Source organism: Diceros bicornis, chromosome 28 (assembly GCF_020826845.1).
Source record: "Diceros bicornis minor isolate mBicDic1 chromosome 28, mDicBic1.mat.cur, whole genome shotgun sequence".
Taxonomy (NCBI): domain Eukaryota; kingdom Metazoa; phylum Chordata; class Mammalia; order Perissodactyla; family Rhinocerotidae; genus Diceros; species Diceros bicornis.
Window position 1 is genome coordinate 40,760,677 of NC_080767.1, and position 18,023 is coordinate 40,778,699.

The window sequence follows — 18,023 nt, forward strand, 5'->3', positions numbered from 1 at the left end:
GAGCCAGGTCGTCTGGAGCCTTCCGTGGGACCAGCTCCAGCATTCCCTCAGTCATTCAGCAAAGGGCTCAGGCGGCCACTCTGTCCCAGCTCCCGGGAGCCTGTGAGCTCGCAGGCCGGGGCCTCTGGCTGCCCCCAGCTGACCCAGTGCCGGCCACGGGCAGGGCACCCCCACGGGCGTGGCGGTTGCTGGCTGATGTGGCTGCCGGGCGCTCTCGCCGGGAAGGAAGGAAGCAATGAAAGCAGAACCACACAAAGCCGAGTGGGCAGGCAGCTCTTTCCACAGGAAAAGCTGTTTCCAGACCGGCTGGCGAGCGGGGTGCCCGGCCCGGAGTGCCTGACCGTGATGACGCCACCCCGCCCGCGGCCGCTCTGCTCACCTATCTTGTTTGGTGTGGTTGACTATGGACCGGACCTTCAGCTCCCCGTCGATCTTTGGCCTCCCAAATTCCTCCAGTTTCACTTGCTGGGAAAGAAGGGAGGCGGTGAGCCCCGGGCCAGAGCAGTGCGCCCATTTCCCCAGCACCTGCGTCGTGAGAAGGCCAGGTGGGCACGCGCCCAAGGGGGACTTTTCCCACAGAAACCAAAGGCGGGAACAAAATGACATGAACCCAGTGGTTCCTGGCTGGTGCTCAGGACTGGGCGGGGGGGGCTGCCCCAGAGGCCCCTGTCCTGCCCCCCGCCCGCCGAGGACTCCCTCCAGCTCCGCAGGAACAAAGAGCCATTGACGGGGTGCGTCAGTCAACAGGCCGCTGCTGTGTGGAGCCCGGAGCAGGGACCTGGCTCAACCTCGAGAAACCAAATTACAGAGAACAGAGCGCTGATCAGATGGAGGGCGGGCAGGGCGCGGGGGGCCTGCCACGTTCATCTTCCACAGGAAGAGGCTTCCTGTCAAACCCCCTCTCTGGTTGGCTGAGACTTCATTTTCGTTTTCCATTTGGGTTGTAGATCTGCTCTGCTTTGATTCACAAGGAGCGTCTCTTAACGCGTCCCCATGTGGTTTTTAAAGACAGGTCTATGCAGACAGGAGGAGGATGCTCCCAAAAGTTCACAGGTCGTGCTCCTGGCGCCATGGTGGACGGCTCTCGGCATCTTCTTCCGAGTTTTCTGAATTTTCCAGAAGCTGCTGGGGCAAGACTAGGAGCGCAGCTTTGGTGTCACACACCGCAAAAGGAGATGAGCGCCCCGCGTAGCCACTCGCCTCCGTGCTCCATGTCTCATCCCTAAAGTGCAGAACAAAAGCAGCGCCCCCTCCTGCAGCTGCTGGGGGTCAGAAAGCCACAGCGCCAAGCGGGCACCTGGCCTGCAGGAACGCTCCAAGCCTGCTCACCCCTCTTTTATTTCTGTTATTTAACGATCAAGTATCACTCATATGTAAAAACTTAAAAAAAAAAGTCTTTCTTCGTGTTGCCACAGTCCCGCCTGCTCATTGCACAGCATTTAGAAACTTCAAGGGTAACGAGGGGAAACCTCAGCCACTGGGCCCGCCAGGTGCTACCGCCCTGGCTCATGGTCGGGCATAGCCATCCTTAACCTCCTCTGCACTCAGGCGTTTGTATTTTTTCTAAAAAAAGAAAGAAAAATGGGGTCGTATCATAACGCCATTTGGCGGCTTCTTTTTACTTTACTTGACGGCACCTCACGAGCGTTTTCCAGCCGTGTGTTTGTAGAGGTAGGGAGTCCTCTTTGGGCTCTTCCGATGCTGGGGGTGAGCAATGGGCATCCGGGGGCGTCCTTTGCAAAAGCTTCCATGTTGATTTGCCCTTGACAGAGGCTCACCCGGACCCTGCCAAATCCAGGGTCCAGGGAGTGAAAATGTTTGCGCGTAAACCAGTGGTTCTCACCCGGGGGCGACTCTGCACCCAGGGGACAGTGGGCGAGGTCTGGAGACGTATCTGGTTGTCATCACTGGGCCTCCCAAGGATGGAGGTGCTACTGGTATCTAGTGGGCAGAGACCAGGGATGCTGCTCACATCCTACAAGGAACGGGACAGACCCCACAACAAACAATGATCTGGCCCCAAACGTCAGCAGTGCCCAGGTGGAGAAGCCCTGGTCTGAACATTCGGCAGCTCCGAGAGAAGCTGGTACTGGCTGTCACGGGTGGGGAATTGTCTGCCTCCTGGGATGGCCCATCTCCTCTCCCCGCAGGACACGGTGGCTCACCCACGGCCCCAAGGCTGAGCCTCTGCCAGACCGAGGGGAGGGTCCTATGAGGTGTCAGCCTGCCTGATGGAAGCCAAGGGGGAGGGGAGAACCCAAGGGCAGCTCCTGGGCAGGGCGACCAAACCCTCTCCACTGTGCCTCCCGGGGACAGCAGAGATGAGTGTGGGCCAGGGGTCCACGGACCAGACACAGCCTCATGCCCCGCCGGGAGACACGCCCTCCTCTTGGACCCAAGAGAGTCCCGGGTCCAGTCCCTGAGGTTCTTCCCTCAGGCCCTGCCCCATAGCAAGTGGCCGCCTTCGTGGGCAGGGCACTCGGGTTGGCGGAAGTGAGCAGAGCAGCCTGGCTACACCGGCTTCTACCACCCAGGCGGACGGGGTGTGTGTTCACCCTCCGCTTATTCCATATTGAGATTGTGAAAGCAATTTTTGACAATATGTCTATATGGTCATAATTAATCTTCACTCTTCGGAGAGTCAGCCACACTCACCAAGTTTTCTATAGAACTCTGAAATTCGCTGATTTTCTTCAGGGTCTCTTTGTCCCGTTTAACCTCGTTTATGTACATCGCCAAGTCCTTGAAAACAACAGGGGGGCTTGTTAGCAGGCCCGACCCCCACCCCCGTCCGCCCAGGGCCCCCATCTTCAAAGCACCTTCCACATCCACCAGAGGTGGCCAGCCCTCGAGATCACACGGGGGCGAAAGGTGTCACCCCACTTGACAGATGAGGAAAAGAAGGCAGGAAAGGTAAAACCAACCCCAAACTGTACCCCATGGGGGCTCTAAAACCCCAAACTCCTGCCTCCTGGAATAACCTCTTTCTACCCCATCACGATCCCCACTTGGTCAGAGGAAAAACAGCCATCTACAGCCGGACCAGCTCGCTCCTTACTCTCGGGACGTGGGCACCCACAGGTGCCGCCTCCCGTGGAGCCTCCGCAGAACCTGGGCGACCCTCCCCATCCCCACTGCAGAATGAGGACGACCCCACATCTAGCCTGGGCCATCACACGCTGCAGCCTCCTGCTGGCCACCAGGGGGCAGTGCCCGCTGCAATCCAGAGGGCAGAGCAGCTGGCCAGGCACCCAGCGCCCCTGAGAGCCCCGGGACCCAAGCCTCCTCTGGGAGAGGCACGCAGGCGGCACTGACCCGTCCACCAGGAGGACAGGCTGCCTTGGGTGGAATTCTCGAGCCAGGCCGAGGTGGGAGCCGGTTCCAGCCTCCCCTCCAGCACCTCCCGCCCGTTTCTACAAGGAACCCACCAGCCAGCAGAACCAGGGACCCCAGGGCAGCCGCGTTATCAGACGGCCCTCGTGAACTGACTAACCACCGTGGCCCCGGTGGTACAGGCCACAGGGTGCCCGCCCGACCTGGAGGAAAGGCTCTCAGCACAGACTGCCGAGCAGTAGGGGGACGGAACCCAGAGGGGGGCAATCCCCCCGGGAAACGTCAGCTTGCAAAGACTGAGGACACGCAGGATGCAACCAGGTGACAGGCAGGGGATCAGTCGGAGCCAACACTCAGAGATGGAAAAGGACGCAGCAGGTTCAGGGGCCTGGGAGGGGCCAAGCTCACCTGGAATTGGGGGCATTCATGGCAAACACAGCTGCAAAGCCAGGCGCAAGCACCTGTGGGGGCCTGTGTGCCAGGGCAATGAGCCCATGCCTGACTCGGGGGCAGTGGGGAGCCACAGATTTTTGAGCAGGGGAGTGATGTGAGCCGAGCTCTCCTTCCGGGGCTTATCTGCACAGTGGGCTTCCACGGACACGGGGAGGAAGTGAGAGGAGGTGTGGTGGGCAGGGTGGGCATTTCAGAGGCAGAGACCATAGGACTGGACAGTGGGCAGCCCGGGGCTGGATGGCCCAGAACCTGGGAAACTGAGGCCAGGGCCTGGGAACCAAGGACGGCCCGGCAGACTGTCAGGAAAGCAGGAGGAAGGCCCAGGGCAGTCACTGTGGGCCAGGCGAGGTTACAGATGGGGACGCTTGGGGCAAGTATCTGGCCTGCAGCCCCTCCACCGCCCCTCTGCCCTTGGGTGGGTCTCACCCACCACCCCGCCCTGCTCTGCCTCTTGCTTCGCAGGAAAATCTGTCTACGGTCACAGCGCCCAATTCCAGTCAAAGAACGCAGGCTTGGTGCGTTAAGCCCCAGGCTGGCACCGTCTCTCCCCTGCCTCAGCTTACCCACCCACCTGCATGGCTTCCAGCGCCTCTTTGAGCTGCTGCCTTTCGGGCCGGTCGGTGGAATGGCTCAGAAGTTCCTGGAGGGGTGAGAGGGGAGTCATGGGTCACCGTACGGAGGCCCCGGCCTCTGCCCTCGCCCTCACCCTGTGTGCACAGAGCTAGGCCCTTGGGACAAAGCCCCCATCCACTGGCCCAGGCTTTGGCTCAGCCGCCCAACTCCAGCAGACAGACAGCGAGCCCTCACCCAGGCGACACACCACTTCGAGGTAGGGGTGTCCCCAGATCTTGCGGATAATGGGAGGGATGTTTAACCAGCACAAAGCCGGTGCTGAGCTGACAGGTGGCCTGCTGATTCACTCGAGCCGCGCACAGCACCTCACAGAGACCACTGTCGCTCCCCAGGTCTGTCTCCAGAAGGACTTCCCATTTCCATTTCTACCCTGGCTACCAGGAAGCTCAGAGGCTGGGGACGTGATCAGCCACAGGAGCTCTTATTCCTGGTCTGAAGACACTCTTTTGTCTCTTTCAGTTTTCTGCTCTCTTACCGATTTTAATTATGCTTTTTTTCCTTTGTATATTTACTGTGATAAACGTTCCCAATGTATACATACTGAGTGGTTCCTGATGCACGTTGTGCAGTTTTTATGTGCTAAGCAAGGACTGTCTTAATTTGTTTGCTTGTTTCTATCTCAACCTGGCCGTCTGCGGGCCCCAGCCTCCCACACCCTCGGAGGCTGCCAGGCCCTCCTCCAGCTCGGGCGGCGGCGATGGACAGGGCGGGTCTCACCTTCAGGAGGAGATGGTATTTGAGCACCCTCTGCATGGGGACCACCAACAGGTCTTGCAGCTTAAACTTCCCATCCTGGACCTTCAGCGTGCATTCCTGGGGCATCAGGGGAGCAGCAAGTCGATAAAGAGCATCCTTTCCCAGGGACACTGGACCCCAACACTCCCATCCCCAGGCCTGGGGAGGGGGCAGACCTAAGCCCTGAACTGGGGCCTAGGTGTCCGGTCCTTCTCTGGCCCGGCTCCCAGAACAGGGCAGTGTCTCCCAAAGGCCCTCCCCAAACCATATGTGTGCAGAGGGGTGGGCTTCACAGCAGACAGGCAGGGGGCCTGCCGCCTCTCACAGCCTCAGGGGTCTGCAGTGGCCACTAGAGGACTGGCACCTGAGTGACCCCTGGCCTGGCACCTGTCAGGCCTGCCCAGAGACCCTCGGGGCAGCCAGCTGAGGAATCAAGGGTTCCCCACTGGTTGCTAGACACACGGAGGCATCATGTGTCTCCAAGGGATGCACCCCCAAGCATTGCTGGAGCAAACGGACCCTGCACCAGGGGTCACTCTGAAAGAGTTTCACCGGCCAAGCACGATGTGGGAACCCCAGCCTCCGGGAGCAGCCCGCTGCCCCTGACGAGGGGGACGAGGAGAGGGGCCTGGAGAGGGGCTTGCATGAGAAACTCGACAAGTGCCAGAGACCAGCCCTGGGCCTGGGGAGAGAATGGGTGAAGGGTAGGGGGGCCTCACGGCTCCCACAAACGTCCAGGGTCTTGGGGTCCACACGGGCCAAGGTCAGAAGTCAGTCATGGGCCTTCGCTGAGCCGGATCTGGTCCCGGGGTCCTGCCTCAACCACCCCCAGGGGACTGGGGCTGTGTTCCTGCCTGGGACAGTGACCTCCACCTGCCCACTCCCCACCCAACAAAATGCAAAGGAAGAAGAAATCATCTGCTAAAAACATCTACGAAAAAGTCACATCACTGCCCCGCCTCCACCTTCCCACAAAATGGGCAAGCAGGAGGCAGCGAGCTGCAACCTCGGAGCCGGCCAGAGACGGGTGGGGGCCGGCCAGGAAGCCTCCTTACCTCGACTTTTTGTCTGAAGTCCTCCCGGCTGGCGAGGAGCTGGTTCAGCGTGTTCTGAGCGTGCTCCATGTGGCTGCAGTATTCCCCGTAGATCAGGAGCCTGGACGGTGCACATACACACACACACACACACTCGCAGGCTTAGTAAGACGCCGCGGTTGCCGCGAGCCTGTCTGCTCTTCCCGGCGGCCGCAAGCGCACGACGAGGGGGTCTCTCCCTGTCACAGCCCCGCACGCGCTAACATGCTGCACGGTTTTCTTCTTTCTGTGTGGCTGCTGTCTCCCCCTTCCCAAAATCCCGGCAGCCTGGGAAGGAGGGGCACCCCTGCTCTCCCCAAGCCCAAGGAGGCGCCCTTCTGTGGTTCTGTTTCAGGTCAGGACCGAGTTTGGGGATGCATTTCTCATCCCCCATCCCATCCCTAAAAAGGGCCAAAGCCAGAGAGGAGGGAAGCCCCTCGTCTCCCCAGGGCTGGGGGACCTGGGAAGATCACACGCCTGCCCACAGCCCATCCTGGCTCTGTGCTCGCCCTGGGGTGGTGGCACCTGTGCTTAGGTTTTGGGGTGTGGGGACCCCGGGGGTCAGCGCTTGTTGCTTCCACATGGCACCGACGCCCTCTGCCTGGGTTCTCAGGGCAAGGTGACGTCAGCCCGAGTGCCCTGCTCCTCACCTGGGAGCTGCACGTGGCCATGGGGGCCTCGGGGTGCGGAGAGGAGCCACAAATCCAGGGAAGATGCTCGGGGCATAGGAGCTTCCTAACCCAGCCCTGCCTGCCCGCCCCCTCCACCTGCCCATCGCATCCCCTCTCCCATCAGCCATTCTGATCCTTACCCCAGAGCCTCACGCTGCTCTCTCACACTCAACACCCTCTGCTGTGTCCTCCGCTGGGCCCACGGCCGGCCCCCAGGGCTGACGTCTCCACAGACCAGAGCCCTGGACACTCTCAGGGCCTTGGGTTACTAGCCTGAAACTTCATCTTTGAAAACCTTGTCACCCAACTACAGAGTAGGCCCCTGGAGGAGAAGGACCACACAGGTGATGATGGCTATGACAAGGATGACGGTGACAGCCACCACCCATGGGGGCCACCGCTGCCAGTGCTCCACGCACAGCGTCCTGACCCCTTCACCCACTCATAAGGGCGAGAGTGATCAGCCCCACTCTTCAGGCCGGAACTGAGGCCTCAATGAGCTTGCCAAGAGTCACCAGCTAGTAAGAGGTGATGGCATGGCCTGGCCACGGTCACAACTTCATCGGGAAGCTGGGCCCTGTCCACGGCGTTCCGGCCTGGCTCCGGGAAGCTCAGGGCAATCTCTGGGAGCAGGTCATGACCTCAGGGCCGTTCCTCTGTCCATCGTGGACACTGTCTCACCCCAGCCCCTGGCGAGGCTCACTGGTTCGACTCTTGAGGATGCTGGCACTCGGGAAGAGGGGTCCTGGTCTTCGGGACTCCCAGGCTCTCGCTGTAGGGCCCAAAGGGCCACGTGACCACGGCTGGGGCGGACATGGACATCGGGAGCCCCGGCTCTCCATCTGAGCCCCAGGGCAGGTCTCCCCTCTCCCAGGCCCCAGGGGTTTGGGACAGATGAGACCCACATTCCGCCCAACTCTGGAGTTCCAGGGTCCTGAGAACAAACCAGCACGCTCGGGACATATTTTCGACACAGAGACGATGTCTCAGAGCAGCCCGAGTCGGGCACAGATGACATTTCTCGAAGCATCTCCCAGCTCCTGACAGGTGTCCAGCACGTGCCGTTCTCGTGCGTGGTGGGAGGCTCCGGGGCCTGCACGCCTGGCCTAGCCACTAGCACGTTCCCAGGCTGTCCCGGGAACTCTCTCCAGCCCCAGCCCGCAGGGAAGCTTCCGGCATCGGGAGGCTGGGATCCTCCGGCTCCGTGAAAGACTCTGATCTAGTCCTGACTCGCACAGAAGCTCGCCTTCCGGCCACTGTAAATGCCCCACGGCCACGGCCCACGTCTACAGCCTAGTGCCGTGGCACACTGCCCAGGAGCCATTCTGCATGAGAGCCTGAGCCCTGGATTCCACTTACATGAATCTGTTATTAAATTGAGAATTTTAATTAAAAAGCTGATTAAAACCCACCATCTCTGGAAGCAATTGGGGACCGGAGACTCAGGGGTTTCTGTATAAGCTGTAGGGGAGACGACCTGGCCCCGTGACGGCCCAGCCTCCCAGTGAGAGAAGTCTGTGGGTGGTAAGAGCGCTGACTGCAGCCCGGCAGAAACCCCCCAAGTCCCAGGTCGCAGAGGCCCCTGCCTCCTGCTCTCTCTCAGCGCCCCCTTCCCGTGCTCTGTAGACCGCTCCTAGGCACCCAGTGCCCCGCAGCTCTGGAGCGGGCTGAGCCAGCCTTGTGGGCCCCCCTTAACTTCTGCACGCCCCTGGCTCATCTAAGCCTGAGGTTTTGGCAGACAAAGTGTGCGGAGAGTGGGTCCCGACCCTTTCCTCACAGCACACCCCACCGGACCCCACACATCAGCCACAGCACGGCTGCACTGGCAGCCTTCTCCACCCGACAAACTTCTACTCATCCCTCAAAACCCTGCCCCATCATTTCCTGCTCTGCGTTCCAGCGGGGCCAGACAGAAAAGCAAGGAGACACGTCAGGGAGCCACAGGGTAGACGCCTGTCCAAAGTGGGTGGAGTCCACAAAGGGCAGCCCTGGGTCCCCCCATCCCACGTGGAGTGAGGGACGGGCCTCACTCCTCCCCATGTCTCAGTGTCCATGACCACAAGCCCCTGCCTGGACGTGGGACTTTCTTTTCATCTGTAAAAGGACGGGGGTGGAGTGTAACCATAGCCATTTATAGCAAGTGGGAGAGCCATCATGGGGCAGAGACAAAAGCTTTATTAAAGACCTAAACGGGGCCGGGGCCCCAGACGCATCCACACCTGAGCTCAGCCCATCCTCCCAACACCCACTTTCAGCACAGGGGCCCTGAGGCTCAGAGAGGTGACAGGACTCTAAGGTCACCCAGTGAGTGAGCGGCAGGGCCAGACTCCAGAGCGAATCCACATGGCTCCCAACCCAGTCTGGGAGGCCTCGGCCGGCCTCTTCTGAGTCCCAGGACACTCCTTTCACCCCCGCCCAACTGCACAGAGAGGGCAGCGGCTGCACAGCCCCCACCCCGCTGACCCGTGGGCAGCCTGAGATGGGAGGAGAAGTGCACAGGGACTCGGCTGACCAGCCAGAGTTGCCCTGTCCTGGGCTGGACAGTGACCCCAAACGCACGTCCAGCCGGAGCCCCGGACAGTGACCATATTTGGAAATAAGGTCTTTGCAGGTGTAATTACAGTGAGGGTCGAGATGAGATCATGCCGGATTAAGGGGGCCCTAAATCCAATGGGCATGACTTCATACGACAGGAAAGGACACAGACACACAGGGGAGAAGCCACGTGAGGACGGAGCAGAGGCCGGAGGGACATGGCCCGGCAGCTGGCAGAGGCGGGAAGGACGCCCAGAGTCTCCTGGGGGGGCACGGCCCTGTGACACCTCGATTTCAGCACAATGGGACCAATTTTGGATTCTGGCCTCCAGAACTGAAAGAGCAAATTTCTATTGTTTAAAGCTGCCAAATTCGCAGTACTTTGTTAGGGCGGCCCCAGGACACTCCTCCAGACCCCGGCACCCTCCATCCAGGCCGCAGCACTTCTGAGCACTGCCCACGCCAGGCAGGGTGGCCGTGGAGGCCCGTGGGGCCCGCTGTGCCTTTTCCTCGAAAATCCAGAGAAACCGATAGTGAGTCTAAGCCTACCAGAGGAAGCTGGTTAAGGAAGGGGAAGTTTACAGGCCTTATTCTAACCACAAACATCTATTGCTGTTGAGAAAAATGATCCAAACCTTTCAATAAGGCACCTCAGCCACAAAGGACTTCAGGGGTCAGGGTCTGACCGGAGCCCTGGATGCCCAGCCGGCCTCGGCCACTGCGGCCCAGGGGCTGTCTCCTCCACCCCGCATGAGACCGTTCAGGGGCACGTGATCTCTGTCGCGCTGGAGACGCAACACAGAGCTCACAGTGTCCTCGGAATGGGCATCAACCGTCTGTGTCTAACGTGGCTGCCTCATCCCCACCGTCCTGCCCTGCCAACTCGCACGCCACCGTCTAGCACCGTCCTCGGGACGAGCTTCACCGTCCTCCGCCTCCCTCGCAGTGAGCTGGTAGATATTTGACGCAAGCTCAGTATGTGTTTGAACCAGGGTTATGTTATCTAACTCCCTGAGCTCTGACTCCACAGAAGGAAGTGTCCACACACCCAAGAGAAACTCCTCTGATCTGCCCATTTCCTCCCTGGGTCACTTCCGTCTCCAGTCCGCAGAACGCCCAACGCTCACAGTGCCCAGGGACAGGGCCAGAGCAGGTCCCAGGATGCAGGCAGGGTGCCCAGGTGTTCACCGAGGACACAGGAACAAGCTGGGACCACGGCCCAGTGGCCACCCCTCTCCTGCCTTCAGTTTCCCCATCTGGGAAAGGAGGGTTAGACGGAGTGGGGGAGGGGGGAGGTCTGGCCGGCTCAGAGGGTCCCAGGGCAGCCCTGCCAGGCGAGGCGGCCAAGTACACCCTTGGGGGGTTCCAGGAGCTTGGATACAGGAGGGCTCTCTCCGTGCGGGCTTGGCCCCGATCACCCACTCTCAGGCTCTGAGAATAAAAGGCGTCCCTGAGACCCTGGACCCGTGAACGGAAATCCAGCTGGAGGGCAGCGTCAGCCACCTAACATTCTGAGCTGCCAGAAGCCACCGAGCACCAAAGCGCTCACCTGTCTCAGAGCCTTTCTGCCGAAAGGCTCTCAGACACCCCACGGGGTCCTGGGGGAGGGCGGCAACCAGCCTTTAATCGTATTCTGATCCACGTCCCTCCTAAAAGCACTGTGCAAGCTCCACAGAGAGTCCCCGCTAAAAGCTAGTCCTCCCGCCTTCCCTCTGGGCCACCAACTCTGAGGCTGGTTCCCTTTGTAGCCCTTCTGCCCCACGTCCATCCAGCCTGACCCACTGACCCCCTAGAAGTCAGGCTCCAGGCCCAACTTGGCTAGCCCTGGCTATCGATAAAAACAATGTAGCTTTATGTTTCATCTACATCTGCAAAATGCAAACCCTTCCCAAGGCCCAGCTCCTTCTGTATGGGAGATGTCCCCTTCAGGGCCACATGGCAAGGCTAAGAAGAGCATCTGCCTTGCCTGAGGACCAAGGCCACATTAATGGAAGTAGAACCTCCAAAAACAGGGAGGTGATTGTCCTCTGCCATTTGGCACTGGTCATACCACACTTGGATACTACTCCATCCTTCACCAGCCGGGTGCCATTGGCTCGCCTGGCACGCTGGCTCACAGGCAGGTGGGGGGCAAACCTTGCTGGGAGCAGGAGGTGGGTTAGAGAGCTGGCCTGACCCCCTGCCCCGTCCGCATCCCCTCCCCTGGGGCCGGCCAGCGGGCTCACACCCACTGGTGCCTAGAGAAATCTCGTCTGCTGTCGTGGCTCCTTTGCCACCTGGACACAGGCACTGCCTGCCCCCTCATGGCTCCCAGGAGCCCCCAAACCGATGGCCCCTTAGAAAGCAGGCTCAAGATCCTGTCCACTCGGGAGGGGAGACAGGGTCTTGCCAGGAGCTACAGGGCACACGAGGGAAGCACCTTCAGGTGCTCCTAGGGGAAGGTGCCCGAGAATCCAGCCCTGGGATGGGCTGTCAGCCACCTGGCGGGCGAGGCGGGGGACCCTCCTGCAGAGGAGAGCGAGATGGACCCGGGTCCCAACCAGCCCCGTGGGGCCTTCTACAGCTCCCAGGACCCCCATTAGACCCTGCAGAGTAAACCTGGGAATCAGTATATCTGACTAGCTCCCAGGTGGCTCTGACGAGCAGCCAAGTGGAGGAACCATTAAGATAGAAACTTCAGGATCCTTCTCCAAAGACTACGAGGGACAGAAAGCAAGGCACCATCTCCCGATGGATCTCTCGAGGTTTCAGTGGCTGAGAACACCACCTCCTGGGCCTCCCGCGTGCCCGGCGTCCTGCAGAGCCTTTCACATTTTCTTGTTTCGTCCTTGTCACCAGCCCGTTTTAAAGAACCCGCTGTCAAGGCTCAATGGTCAGAAGCAGGGGCCCGACATCTCCACGAGGACGGCAGAGCCATCCTGACAGCTGCCCCCTCAGAAGTTTCCAGAATCTCAACCCTCCCCCTGCTGGGCTCCAGCAGGACATGCCGGAGAACAGAAGGCTGCCTCCATGCCCCTCCATCAACGGGCTACAGAGGAGCTTGAAGCAAAGAATCAAAGAGGTTCACAGGGGCCTCGCAACAGCAATGTAATTAAAATGAAGAAAAGGTCCCGGCACTGGTTCCTCAGTGGGTGGTCACTCTCCTCCATCGACGGTTTATCCCGGACAAGACACCTGGGCAGTCGTTGCAGCCACGCTAACGGGCATGACTACGCCGGGCGTCCTTCTGGGGTATGGAGGCCGGCGCTGTCTCTGCATCAGACTCAGCCTCACCCCCGGGTGCGATCCAGGGAAGGGCCTCCGCGGATTCCAACCAGGAGCATCTACACTTCTTGGGCTTCATGGACACTTGCCCCGAAGCCGCAGAGGCTCGGATGAGACCACGCAACAGTTGGGGGAGCCAGGACTCTGCGCTTCTTGGCCCCAGAGCCACCGTCTCCCCACGTCTGGCGCTGGGGCTGGTTGATGCCAGGACAGCCAAGCACCCATGCCCGCAGCTGCCACCATGCCCCTCCCCTGCCCGTCCACCCAGGTCCGGGCCCCTCCACCCGCCTGACCACTGCAGCCCTTCGCTGGGTATGAACACACGTAGTGGCACAGGCCTGGCCTCAGTTTACCCTCACAGCACTGAGTGGCACAGATGCCATCCTTGTCCCTAACTGAGAGATACAGAACTCAAGGCCCAGTGTCACGCACAGGCAAGGGAGCAGGGAAGTGGCCTCAGCCCTAGGGCCCCGGAGGCTGGGCTCTCAGCCACGTCCTCCTGAAGCCCCTGAAGCCCCTCGCTCAGACCTCTGTGGGCGGGTTTGTGTTCTGTGTTTCAGCAGCAGCAGCTGCCACATGCCACCTCCCCACGCAGGCAACGAGCTCCAGGGGACAGACTCCCCCAGCTGCCCGATTCCCCTGGGGCCTGGCACTACAGGTGCCCCATGATGGCACAGACGTCCTTCAGCCACCAAGACCCCAGGAACAGAGGCAGAGGAATATGCCTCCTCTCATCCAGGCCGTCTTGGGCTGTGACGGCAGGGAGGATGGGCAGCTTTCTCAGGTTACAAGTGAGGACAGGGGTCCGGAGGGGTGCAGCCACCTGCCTCGGGCACCACACGGTGAGAGATTCCCACTTGGGTACACTCACCCCGCCAGCTCTGCCCCGTCCCCAGTGTGGAACCAGAGAGGCCCCGGACAGGGAGGGGCCGGCGAGGCAAATCTGCCACTCACCTTTCCTTGAAGTCAAGGAAGACTTTGGCCAGAGTGCTGCCCCCTGCCATCATGGACACGTCGATGGCCCTCAGGAAACTGTGGTGCACCTTAATTAGGTCCTGGGAGGAAAAACAATTCGCACGTGAACAGGCTACGAGGAGAGAAGGGCGGACATGCTCGTCAATTGCACTTTTTCAGATCTTTTGTTCACGAGAGAGGCCTGGGTACTGGGTGTGCGTTCCCCCATGAATGCCAGGGTGTAATTCAGCTAGAAGGTGCCACGGGACGGGCACACGAGGAGACCTGAGCACACTGAAGTCCTAAGGGGAGCCGTCCACAGCCCGCACCAGCCCGCATGCGGTGCAGAGGGGCTCTCGACGGCAGCCTGGGGTCACGACCCCAAGAAACGGAGTTTCCATCACGGATCCAGGGCCTCGGCCCTGGGGAAGTGTCTTTTCCCACATTTCAGAGCAGATGGGCACCGGCAGGCAGCACCGCGGGGCTCCCGTTCTGACCGTGGTTAGCTGTGCTGAACACCGCTCACGGCAGGGTCATCTGCCAGATGATCCGGAGGTGTCTCCGGATCAGGGGCTCAGAGAGCGAGAAGCTCCCGAGTCCGGGTCAGCGCCAACCACAGGGTGACCACCCCTCGAGCTGACGAGGGGCTGAGAGAGACGGGTGGGAGCTGAGCGGACGGGCAGGAGCTGGCGTTCCCGGAGGAAGCTCACCCATGCGCAGCTTCTGGAGACTCCGGCTAACCAGCCCCCGCTCTGCCGACCACATCCAGGTGAGCCTGCCCACAGGGACAATGTCCGCGTTCAGACATCCGCAGAGCAGGGGAAGGGCTCTGCTCAGAGGGGCGGAGGGGACACATTTCTCTCCGGCTGCTGAGGAAACCCTCACACCTCTTCCAGGGCGTGTGATTCTGAGCCACACCCACTAGCACAGACAGCGGGCAACAGAAGCTCCCAGAAACCGCATCCTCCCGTCTCCTAAGACCCAAGTCCCCGGAGAGAAGAGCAGGCTGCTCTCCTCTCCCATCTCTCAGCCATAAAAACACCCTTCAGCCAGGAACAGCAGTGCAACGGCAGGGACGCGGCTCTCCAGGACCCCTGGGGACAGTCGAGTTGGAGCCCGCCTGATGTCCAAGCAGGTCAGGAACCAGAGGCTGCGTGCGGTGAGCTGGGGGCTGGGACCCTTACCTCCAGGTTGATGAAGACAGCCACCATGTCCGCGGGGCTCAGCACCAGCCTCAGGGGAGCCATGTAGTTCTGGAAGAGAGAGGCCCATTGCTCCCATCTCGGCCTGGAGGGTGCCAGCCACCTTCGAGGGAGCGGCTCCGACAACCTCGCCAAGGTCAAGGGTCCACGGACAGGGGCTCCCTGCAGGGCAGCTATGCCAGCCTGGCACACGGCAGGTGCTCAATGCTTATAGGAGAATGCATGCATTCAGGGGAGATCTGGGCTCCGACCCGCAGGGCGAGTACAGAGCAGGAATTTGCAAGGCCAGGCGGGATGGGGTCTGAGTATCCATCAATGCAAGTGCCCACACCTGCTGCACAGGCCACGTTCCGTGGACTGGACTTCAACCTTGCAGCAACCTGGGTGGGCACTGCCATCGCTGTTTGAGACATTTGAGGAAACTGAGGCCCAGCAGGGGAGAGGCAGCACCCAAGGGTATGGTGACAGGGCCAGAATTCCCACCTACCATTCAATTGCTGAGCCTGTAGCCTTGAGTACGCCCCGAAACCTGCCTCCAAAGAGACGCCCTCCCACTCACGAGCACCACGTGGCGGGGAGTGGTTTTGCCACTCAGATGAGATGCACTCATGGGAAACTGTCAGCTCCTGCCCCAGGGGCCCCTGCAGGGAAGGGCCCACCACCCTCCTCTCCCTGCCCTTTGTCCCCGTGGGGTCCGGGCCCCTGGACCTGCACGGAGCAGGAGACAACTGTCCAAATGAACGAGTACTGATGGCCAATGGGTGCAGCCAAGTGGGTTTCCCTGTGCCGGAGGACAGACCGGCACTGGCCCGTGACTCGGTGTCCTCACCTGTGACACGGGGATAGCAACAGCTACCTGGAGTGGCTAGGGGAGGATTATGAAGGCGATTATCCCCGGAAGTGCTCAGCACACCGTGTGCCCTGGCCGAGCACACGCCCCACTCCACCCCCGGTGCACTGCGCCTGAGGACCGCAGCAGCTGCCCCCGAAGGCCATGTGCCAGGGCAGAGACGGCCCATAGCAGCCCTCTGGTCTTCTGCAATGGGATGTGGGCTGCATGGAGGAAATGGGGATGCCTGCAGGGCCCTGGAAGGAGCTGACCGGGGGCCGGGACTCACAGGAGGGGGGGCCCGCTGGGGAGGGGGAGGCGGGGCTGCGAGGGCCAGGTTGCGCAGCTGGGACAGGGCCTGGCGTGTTTACAGAAGGGCCAGTGGTGGGTGGGGCTGAAGGGTGGGCACATGGGGCTGGTGGCGGGGAGGAGGGGAGACATCAGTCAGAGGCTGGGCCGGACCTGGGGCCAAGGGGCATCGCGGGACTCCCGGCTGGAGGCTCCACGGTGCCCTGAACAGTGAGGGCCCCACTTAGGTGTCCCCATCGTGGCCTCACGTGGCCCTACACTGCAAACAAAGAATAGTCAGAAAGGTTCTCTCCTAAAACAACGCTGGTTTTTTCACCCCAGTCAGCAGTGGCAGTTGGCAATGAGGAGGCCCAAGTGACAGGGAAGTGCCACGGAGCCGGTGTCCACGGGAGGTCAGAGCAGGGCGGGGGCAGGAGAAGGCCCATCCATGGTCCTGTAGGAGCTTGGCAGACAGCGGCAAGAGAGGACTGGGCCATGCAGGGGAGCACAGGGTCTGCCATGGGGGCTCCGGAGGCTCACCTCATTGGGCCCAACTACACCCCAGGTGCAGGCCACTCACAGCCACCTACGGGCCGTACTGCTGTTACCCCAGCTTACAGAGCGGGAGCTGAGAGCAGAGAGCACCCTAGGTGCGAAGGCATACACAAGGAGCTCAAGCTCGGCGGCGCCCGGCCTGGGCGAGAGGGTATACACAAGGAGCTCAGCCCGGCTTGGGCGAGAGAGCATACACAAGGAGCTCAGCCCGGCCTGGGCGAGAGGGCATACACAAGGAGCTCAGCCCGGCCTGGGCGAGAGGGCATACACAAGGAGCTCAGCCCGGCCTGGGCGAGAGGGCATACACAAGGAGCTCAGCCCGGCCTGGGCGAGAGGGCATACACAAGGAGCTCAGCCCGGCCTGGGCGAGAGGGCATACACAAGGAGCTCAGCCCGGCCTGGGCGAGAGGGCATACACAAGGAGCTCAGCCCGGCCTGGGCGAGAGGGCATATACAAGGAGCTCAGCCCGGCCTGGGCGAGAGGGCATACACAAGGAGCTCAGCCCAGTGCACTGAGGAGCAGAAGCCATGATGACGCCCAGCTTAGGCTGGAAGGGCCACAGAGACAAGCTCAGGACGGTCCAGGGCCCAAGCTGAGGCCGGGGGTGGGAGGTGGGACCTGGGTGGCAGCTGATGCAGAGAGCAGCCTGGGTCCACCCACCGCTCGAGTGGGGCGGAGCAGGAGAGGGCTGCAGAGGAAAGGTGAGGGCAACCTCCTTTTCGGCGGGAGTGCCGGATGGCAAAGCCGAGAGGGCCCCTGAGTGCCCCCTCCCGTCCCCACTGCCGAGCCCCTGCCTGGTGACAGCACCCCCAGGGGGCCAGAGGCCCACGCCCACCTTCTCGATGTCCTCCAGGGTCCGGTAGTACTTGGCCTCGGTCTCCTGAATCTCCAGCAAGCAGCAATTCCTCTTGTCATCCTCGGTCATGCCCATTTTCTAGAGGAAGACACGAGACGCTAGCCAGGACCCTGCGAGCCCAGTGCCTGCTGAGCGCCTGCCCAGGCTCGGCCGTGGGGGTGCCGAGCGTGAATGGTGGGGCTGACGGGAGGCAGGAAGGGGACCCAAGCCCTTTCCCTCCCTTTTGCAGATGAGGAAACTGAGGCACGGGGAGGGGATGTGGCGTGAACCTGAGAACTGGTGACAGCTTAGAGCAAGGCAGGGAGGCTTCTAGAATCCAGGCTCCTGCTGCCCTATTCTGAAGCTCAGTCTTCACCAGAGCGGGATAAGGCCCTCAGAAGACACGCCCTCCAGCATATACAGCAGGTGTGACATGCGTGAAGAGCCTACTGTGTGCAGAGACAGGCTCTGACCAGCTGCCTGAGGATCCACGTCTGCCAGCTGAGTGGCTGTCCCAGCATCAGCCAGTTAGGGCCTCAGAGAAGACGCCAATTCCCCATAGGGCGGGACCTTCCGAGTGTCCACTGGCCTCCAACCAGGGTCCTGAGATAGTGACCCTCTGGCAGCGGTCACTTGAGAACAGGCCTGTGTGGCAGGGCCTG

General features: G+C 61.2%; 1 protein-coding gene across 2 annotated transcripts in view; it reads right to left on the bottom strand.

The window, feature by feature from the left end:
• VAV2 (vav guanine nucleotide exchange factor 2) overlaps positions 1–18,023 on the bottom strand; it is a 193,300-nt gene that overhangs the window by 26,033 nt on the left and 149,244 nt on the right. For both annotated transcript variants that reach the window (XM_058524427.1, XM_058524428.1), the window contains exons 6-13: positions 17,362–17,460; positions 14,836–14,904; positions 13,652–13,752; positions 6,210–6,309; positions 5,137–5,232; positions 4,358–4,426; positions 2,656–2,742; positions 380–465 (exon numbers count right to left, since the gene is read on the bottom strand). In XM_058524427.1, the coding sequence (XP_058380410.1) occupies positions 380–465; positions 2,656–2,742; positions 4,358–4,426; positions 5,137–5,232; positions 6,210–6,309; positions 13,652–13,752; positions 14,836–14,904; positions 17,362–17,460 (707 nt within the window). The remainder of the gene's footprint in view (positions 1–379; positions 466–2,655; positions 2,743–4,357; positions 4,427–5,136; positions 5,233–6,209; positions 6,310–13,651; positions 13,753–14,835; positions 14,905–17,361; positions 17,461–18,023) is intronic.